General features: G+C 35.0%; 1 protein-coding gene across 1 annotated transcript; it reads left to right on the plus strand.

The window, feature by feature from the left end:
* The first annotated feature begins 230 nt into the window (after positions 1-230).
* Positions 231-8171, plus strand: LOC132275372 (galactokinase). Its single transcript, XM_059776839.1, has 13 exons — positions 231-536; positions 661-845; positions 1581-1627; positions 2626-2720; positions 2848-2930; positions 3584-3652; positions 3926-4111; positions 4691-4825; positions 5053-5187; positions 6051-6121; positions 6894-6971; positions 7422-7563; positions 7680-8171. Exons 1-13 carry the CDS (start codon positions 380-382, stop codon positions 7788-7790), a joined length of 1494 nt encoding a protein of 497 aa, XP_059632822.1. The 5' UTR covers positions 231-379; the 3' UTR covers positions 7791-8171.
* The last annotated feature ends 469 nt before the right edge of the window (positions 8172-8640 follow it).

Consider the following 8640-nt stretch of genomic DNA (forward strand, 5'->3'; position numbering starts at 1 on the left):
GCATTTTCGTGAATATAACTGTCGCTCCACTTGTGGTCATTATTCATTTTACTCGTCCACCTTTGTCGATCACACAAAAAGAATTAGAATATTAACATTTGAACCGACAAAAATAATATCTTGAGTCTAGAAGTGGCCAAGGGAAGTGGCCCCTAGAATTAGGACTCTTATTAATAGTGATTTCTATATATTCCGATTGGGAAAGAATATATATCTAATTATCTAATTATATTTTATCCGGAATCACAATCTAAACAACCATTCCTTCCCCGTAAAAGGCCAAAAGCGAAAAGCCAAGCACCGTTTGAGCGCAGCTTTAATTGATTGAGATATAATTGTGTTTCAAGAGAAATCATTGATTTCAGTCCAAACGAGTCAAATGGCGAGACACGAGGAGCTTCCGCTTCCCATCTATAACACTCTGGAACCAGTGTACGGAGAGGGACCCGAAGAAGCTCAACTTCGATTCGACAATTTGAAATCTAAGTTCATCCAACTCTTCGGCCATCCTCCTGACGTTTACGCTCGATCTCCTGGTTATCTTTCTTCCAATTCTCATTCAATATTCACACACACATACATAAACTTCTAATATCTATATCTATATATATGATGATGATGATTTGAACGGTTGTTGATGAATCTATATGTGTGATGCAGGGCGAGTGAATTTGATCGGAGATCACATCGACTATGAGGGGTACTCGGTGTTGCCGATGGCGATTAGGCAAGACACGATCGTGGCGATCCGGAAACACGATGCTGGAGAGTCCGAAAAGCTTCTCCGGATTGCAAATGTTAGCGATAAGTACCCCATGTGTACTTATCCTGCTGATCCCCACCAGGTGATAACTCTTTTTTCTTTTTCTTTTTCTCTTTTGGTCCTTTTTTTTTTATTTTTTTTATTTTTTATTTTTTTTCCTTAATCACTATATGTGAGTATGTGTTAATGCTTAGTGTTGTTCTGCATACTTCTATCTGATCTTCAAGTTTGTTGGATTGGCCTAATTGATGCAATTTTGGATTTGTCTTTTGGCTGAGCATGTCCTGTAATTGTTGGGTTCACTTCCATTTGTTTGATTGGTCCATATAGTAATTTATTTATTTTTGATAAGTAAGATAATTATATAGTATTGGAGGTAAGAAACTGGTGTGGTAGGTATGATACAATGATTTTGTTATATTATATGTTATGAAGAATTTAGCTAGTGAAAGTTTACAATTGTGTTTTTAATGGATTTTTGTGAGGCATCAATGAGATTGTCCTGAGATATTCTTTTAGAAGAAATGGAAGCAACTTGTGCATGAACTTTCCAAAGGAAATTTTAATTGACACTGATAGATTAGATAAACAAAAATGGAGATCAAATAGGCTAAACCTATCAAGGAAATTAAAGATTGCATGTTATGCTAATGCTACAAACTTGGATTAGCATAATTGATGTGATTTTTATACATCTGGGATTTATTTGATTTACTGCTAATGTGTTGTTTATAATTTCCTTTCAGTAGTAGTCTTATTTTTTTTAATAATTTATTTCGTATTCTGTCAAAGTGATTGACCTTATTTTATCATGCAGGATGTTGACTTAAAAAATCACAGATGGGGTCATTATTTCATTTGTGGGTGAGACATCATGTCATACTCTTGGCTATTTTTCTTTGTAGTATTGCCTCAGCTTTGATGGTAATGAGTAGTGACATTTTGATTGTTTATTTTTTTTTATGTAGTCCTTTGCTTATAACGAACAACTCAAGGTTGAGTGATATTGAGCATGGCTATGTTAACCCTAACTAGCCATGTTTAGGAATGGTATCGGGATAGGATATAATTGGACACTCTATAGACAAACTTGCCCCTAAAGAGAGTCCCTCATCTTAAGTTATCATGGACCCAAACTAGGACAGAACAAGGGATAGCATGAGGTGGGTGGAACAGTTGTGGGGGTCACATAATATGAAATTAATTTTAAGTGCACCTAACTTGTCGCACATGCATTTATCCAACACGCTTACGTAGACTTTAGACAATTGTGCAGAATGTAAAGAAGTGAGGCTTCTTTTTTAGCAACTTAGGTTCCTCCTTTTTAAATTGAGTTGTAATGTGAGACATCTGCTTCTAGTAGTTTCTTGATTGCATCATTCGAACAATGTTGTTTTGCTAAATTAATAATCTTGAAACAACATTATTTTGCAACAAACCAAAAATGCATTAAGAAAATGTTAACATTGCCTGTCTCATTCTGAAATACCTCAGAATGATTCATTTTCCCATTGATTTGTTTCACACTTTATCTCAGCTCTAAAAAATTGTTGTACAATATTAGGGGAAAGAAGGTTGAGTTAACATCTAAGGAAAGTGATTCAAATATGGGTTTAACCAATTTCCTATTAGACAGCTGATTGGTGTTAAATTATTTACTACTGGTACAAGTTGAAGTTAAACCTTTATTCATAGTTTCTGAAGTTCACAATGTATATGTGCATCGGTGCATGCATGTTTGTTGAATTACATTTGTTGTCCCATCCCTTTACAACCACCTCACAAAAGGATTTTATTTGAAATGTTTATATAAAGGCGCATAATTTCTGCTATTGCATAAACTTTTGGTTCATATCCTGCAGGTATAAAGGTTACCATGAGTATGCTAAATCAAAAGGGCTCGACGTAGGTCTACCAGTTGGACTTGACGTCATTGTTGATGGAACAGTTCCTACAGGTCTACTTTCTCCCTTCTCAAGTAGTATTTCATTGTCACGACTGTTTGTTTAACCATCAGTAATCTCAGAACTGCATAAGTTATGTAAAACAAAGTTAATGATCTGAGAAACCTCTTTTCCATTTAGGGTCTGGACTGTCGAGCTCCGCAGCATTTGTTTGCTCTTCTACAATTGCTATAATGGCTGCTTTTGATGTGAACTTCCCAAAGGTATCCCTACCGTTTTTAAAGTGCTTTATTTGGTTGTTGTGGCATCTTAATGAGAATATTTGACTTCAGATGCAAATCGGACCAAGCACATTTTATAAGAACATCATGTAGCATGCATTTGCTGAAACATCAGTACAAGGAATTTGTTTTTCTTTGGTATACTTTTGTTATTTTAGATAAAAAAAGATCAAGAACTATTTGTTTACATGAAATAATGGTGATTTTGTTACATTTATATTTCCTATTTACTTGTGTGTGATATTTTGGTCTTCTAGTCAGTGTGTCTAGGGAGAGATTCGAGGGACTAATTTGAAATAGCTGAAAAAAATCCATGTGAGGTGTTTCGTCAAATTTTTTTTGGCAATATCTAGTACTTCCACTTTCTTTATGTTGGTTCCAGCTCATACCATGTTGAGTCAATTACTTTTCTGACAATTTCGTCACTAATGTGCTTAAGGCTTGTTAAGTATCTGACATTGACATGAGAATTGACTTCTTTGCTTATAATATTATTTATGCTATGTTACATTTGTGCTTTAAATCAATATTACCTTTAAATTAGCAGGGAAAGATAATATCCTACCAACACACTGGTAGAAATGTTATAATTTATTTTTCGTATTCTGATTCTAGTTTTATTCTTTATTTTACAGAAAGAAATTGCCCAACTTACGTGTGAATGTGAACGACACATTGGGACACAATCTGGTGGAATGGATCAGGTTATACTTATCTTGCTAATATGATCTCATTACATCTTTCTGTCTCATCAGCCTGGACTATTCCAAGAGGACATTGTTAAAACCTACTGCCAGCTCTTATCAAAACGACGAATAATTTCTATATTCCAACTTATAATGGAATTGTATTTTCTTATTGTAACCCTCCCGGAAAATTGTGTGTTGTCATGCTCGTCATATGAATTAACACTTATTTTCTTTTTGGTCAGATTAGTGGCCATGACCTATCTGTACATTTCTTGTTTCTCGTGACAGGCAATCTCTGTCATGGCCCAAAATGGGTTTGCCGAGCTGATTGATTTCAACCCTATTCGTGCTACTGATGTTCAGCTTCCTGGTGGTGGATCTTTTGTGATAGCCCATTCGTTGGCTGAATCCCAGAAAGCAGTCACTGCAGCCACAAATTACAATAATCGGGTTGTTGAATGCCGGTTAGCTGCTGTAAGTTTATTTTAATTCTATTTTCAACAAGTTACTTTAATTATGTAGAAGCTTTGTGTTTACTTTGTGATCTAAACATATTTGCAGTATATTATTCCTATATGGTCCTCAAATTTCCGTGTTGAGTCTTCTGGTTTCATCTTGAGACTTTAAAAAAATGCATACTCACATTTCAAGAAAATTAACGGAGCTCAAGTGCTTGAGGTGACCTTTGGCATTTCAACTTAAAAGTCTAAAAGCTACATTTTTTACTTACCTGGTAAAAGTTATGATATAAATTATTAGTTTGTAGATTAAGGTCACTTATTGACCCTATACCTTCTATAGCCATTTCACAAGAACCTAATTGTGGCCATCTATCAAGGTCAAATTCTTAAGCATCTTCGATTCCATAAATCCTTTTCTAAGATGATGATAGTACTGTTTTTGCATTCGAATAATGATACTTGTTTTTGGGTAAGATAGTGATACCTATTATTATGTGTTTGATCATGTTCTCTGTACGAAGAACTCACAATTGCTTTTAATTTTCTACCGTAAAATTTATTTTGTACGCATAATTGAACTAGTGGTTTGCAGATTGTACTCGGTATAAAGCTTGGAATGAAACCTCAAGAGGCAGTATCCAAAGTGAAAACTCTTTCTGATGTAGAAGGGTTGTGTGTATCATTTGCCGGTAATCATGGTTCTTCTGATCCTGTCCTTGCTGTCAAGGTATCTTGAATTTTTATTGTCTACATCAAGTACATCTTTCTCTTTTCCTTTTCCTTTTCCTTTTGGATTTCTATCTGTATTACACCTCTCCTTATATAACACCCCATTCCACAGGCGTTTTTTGGGTTTTACCTAATTACTGAGATTCATGATCGTTGTCAGATAAACATGATATTTCCTATCCACTCATCCGCATCAGGTTCTGATGGTTTCTTTCACTGCTCCAGGAACTTTTGAAGGAAGAACCATATACAGCTGAAGACATTGAGAAAATCACGGAGGACAACCTACAATCAATCTTTGCCAATTCTCCAACTTCTCTGGATGTGCTGAAAGTTGCCAAGAACTATAAGTTATTCCAGGTAGGTTTTATAGCTTGGCAAGAACTGCTTTTAGCCATATTCATGATGATATCACAATTTAAAGTTTTAGACATTACTTGTGTTTTGCTCATTGTCTGGTTTTGTTAACTAAGCTAAAACCTTAAGTTTGTTTAAAAATGGTGGTTGTATGTTAAAATGTTTGCCTCTGGATTTGATTTGTTTGTTTTTGGGAGCTAGTATTTCACATTGTTTTCTGGTTGTATTTTTGGGATCAAACTTTTACTCTACTACTACAGTTCCGGAATCTCCTGATGCTGTATTTTCATGTGTTTTTTGTTCGTCTGTTATCTGAAAAATTTCCTGTAATTTTGTGGTAATTTTAGGTTAAACCATTGGATTTTCCCCCAATTATCACATAAGAAAGGATGTGAACAACAATAAATAGCCATTCATTGGCTTTAACAGTTTGTATTTAAGTAACACATGAAAGAATAGCTGGAATTTTCCAAATATGAATTTTGTCTTGCTTAGCCATTAATTAGCCTTTTCAGACAGTTAAGAGTTAGTCCAGAGTAGCTGGATGGAAGGTTTTTAGATTCTGTGTCTATGCCAGGCTGGGAATGTAATGGATCTAGATGCTTTGTTGTAGAGAGCATAAAATTATTGTTTATCAGTGTGGATATGTCTTGTTAGGTTAAACATTGATTTCCCCCCCCCCAAGTATTCACATAAGAAAACAAAAAATATTTGTTAATCAGTGGGATATCTCCTGTTAGAAATATATTATCAACTTTGTTGTTACTTGTTTCTCCAATCATTTAGTTTGCTTTTAGATACCACTGATGACACTTTTCTCTTTTTCAAAGCTTACTCTGAATTTTGGTCTAATATTTCTTATCCAGAGAGCTTCCCATGTGTATTCTGAAGCCAAGCGCGTGCATACTTTCAAGGATACTGTATCATCAAATTTAAGGTGAGTTTTGTTTGGTATCATAGACTTCCAACGTTTCATTTCTGTTATCAGTGTTTATGCATTTTCAGTGAATTTTTCCTTGTGAGACAATCCCTTCTAAGCAATAATCTGATGAATTTAAAGCTTAATGCTTGGGAAGTTCACGGTGTATCTTAAAATTGGTGATTCAACTCTCTTTCTTCCGGATTAAATTGATATATTTCCTGCGGAACTTGAATGACTGTTTAAAAATATTAAATAGAAAAAAGGTTCTCAACAAAGTTGATCATCGTTGTAACTTTGTATTATTGTTACTACTGTTTTTTGAATTTTTTAGGCTTCAATTTTTGCATTCTTCTTCATGTTTTGCCATGGTAGTATTCTGGGTATTTGCTATTTTAGAAAGTGGCTGCTATGAGGCTTGAACTTGAGCCAGCAGTACTGATGCTTAAGCATTGTACTGCTGAATCAAACAGCGACTGTGTGTTGGCACATCCTAATTCCAAAAAATGCAATATTTTTTGTCTCTGCCATTCAGTTCCACAGTTATTTTGCTTCATGTTCAGTGTCCAAATTGGTCTATCTGGTTTGCTTGAAAAAGCTTAAGAATTAAATGAACATTCTAGAGTTTGGTCTGGCGGCCTAATATGTAACTTTTTGATTTTGATAACCAAAACCCAATTCTTTATTCATATAAAGGTTTTAGAAAAAGCAAATGAGAAATTTGGAATTATTTCAATTATTAATTAATTAATTTATTCTGGATACTCCTGCTTTTGAGTTGTTTTTGCAGTGAGGGGGACATGCTGAAGAAGCTTGGTGACCTTATGAATGAGAGCCACTATAGCTGCAGTGTTCTATATGAGTGCAGGTATGTGTTCAGTCCCAAAACTGAGCTCACATAAACTAACAGTCTTTTATGTGATTTTGACGTGATGACAAGAAAGTGTGACTATGGTAAAGATAATAATGACACTAGGAATGTGTACACAACATCTTCAACATGTGGTGAGAGAATGTGATTCTTTTGCGCGTTTAGCAGCTCGGCTATTCTTGAGAACATGCATCACATGCTATTTCTTAGAGATTTGTGCATAATTTTTTTTTGTTACTGGACAAGTTGACCGTTCTGCAAGATATCCTCCTGTGTATGTTGGTCTGTGTATATCATTATATCCCTATTAAGCATCTCTTCACCATCACTTCAAAATCACATAAAAGACTGTTAGTTTTTGTTTTGTGATACAAGATCTGCAGAGTGCATAAGCTATGCATTTACTCCTCACATATACTGATATCTTTCTGCTATTACTCTAATTAGCTGTCCGGAATTGGAAGAACTTGTAAAGATTTGTCGAGATAACGGTGCTGTCGGGGCAAGACTTACAGGAGCTGGATGGGGTGGTTGTGCAGTCGCTTTAGTGAAAGAGAGTATTGTCCCACAGTTCATTCTGAATTTGAAGGTTAGTTTTCGATTTTCATCCTTGACAAAAACTTGCTATTCACAGATAAGATTTTCATCATTGGTAAAAAATTGCTATTCACATATTGTTACCATCATGTTTCGTGTTTGTGTCAGGGTCAATTTTATCATTCAAGAATGGACAAAGGAGTGATCAATAAGAATGATCTTGGCCTCTATGTTTTTGCTTCCAAGCCTTCAAGTGGTGCTGCCATCTTCAAATTTTAGTCTCCGTTTCTTTTTAGCATTTTTTTTCCCCTCTTGGCAGTCAGATATGGAAAGACTCTTCTTTCAATGATACCAACCCATCTTAATTTATAAATAAAATTGAAAAAAATTGTCCTCCTCTTGTTGGAGTGTGACACATTGTCACGGCCAAACTCAAATATAGAGTGAAAGATTTGAGTGGGCTGATGGGTCTGTTGCCCTCTTTAAGTTTTTGGATTCTAAAATATGGCCCACCACATGGAATTATTTTTTCATGGGCTATGATACACTTAAATGTCCATGTCCACGTCCACATGGCTTTGCAACACAATTCTTATCGACCTTTTGAGTGTGCGTGCGTTTCAAATTTATTTGATAAGCTTGATATAAGCTTTCCATGAATGAGCATCTTGTAGGAGCATTCGGAGGGTGTCGAATAGGAAATATGTGAATAAATGTGTCAGTCCCGTGACATGATGCATGCAAAAGATGGAGTTGCCAGGACCGAATCCTCTACACTATTCTATCATTAAATCATGCTTTAATTCAACAATATTACTAAATATTAGTGTGTGAACACTTGCTTGATATTGATGGCTGATGGTTGTGGTGGCCCGTATCATATACTGTAATATTTAGTTGTTACGCTGTTGATTATGAACTGCTGTTAAAAACTTGCTTTACCCTCAGGAAAAAAAAAAATAATAATAATAATAAACAACAACAACTTTGGTATTATTTTTAATGGACGATGGATGATAAGATTTGAACTCAAGGTTATTGACTAGGTAACATGGTCGCTCACCTATCAAAAATAAATTCCCTGCTCAAAAATCTGACTGAGTAACGAGTTGTGGAATAATTTCTCTTG

The sequence above is a fragment of the Cornus florida genome, unplaced genomic scaffold (assembly GCF_030987335.1).
Source record: "Cornus florida cultivar Cherokee Brave unplaced genomic scaffold, ASM3098733v1 CherokeeBrave_3.0.0_Hap2_Chr09, whole genome shotgun sequence".
In the NCBI taxonomy this organism is placed as follows: Eukaryota; Viridiplantae; Streptophyta; class Magnoliopsida; order Cornales; family Cornaceae; genus Cornus; species Cornus florida.

What these genes read in the sequence shown, in the direction of transcription:
- LOC132275372 (XM_059776839.1), top strand. Translation starts at nt 380, where the DNA reads ATGGCGAGACACGAGGAGCTTCCGCTTCCCATCTATAACACTCTGGAA. An exon ending in AATCTGGTGGAATGGATCAG is followed by an intron (nt 3,653 to 3,925) that starts GTTATACTTATC and finishes TTCTCGTGACAG; the next exon opens with GCAATCTCTGTCATGGCCCA. An exon ending in ATCCTGTCCTTGCTGTCAAG is followed by an intron (nt 4,826 to 5,052) that starts GTATCTTGAATT and finishes TCACTGCTCCAG; the next exon opens with GAACTTTTGAAGGAAGAACC.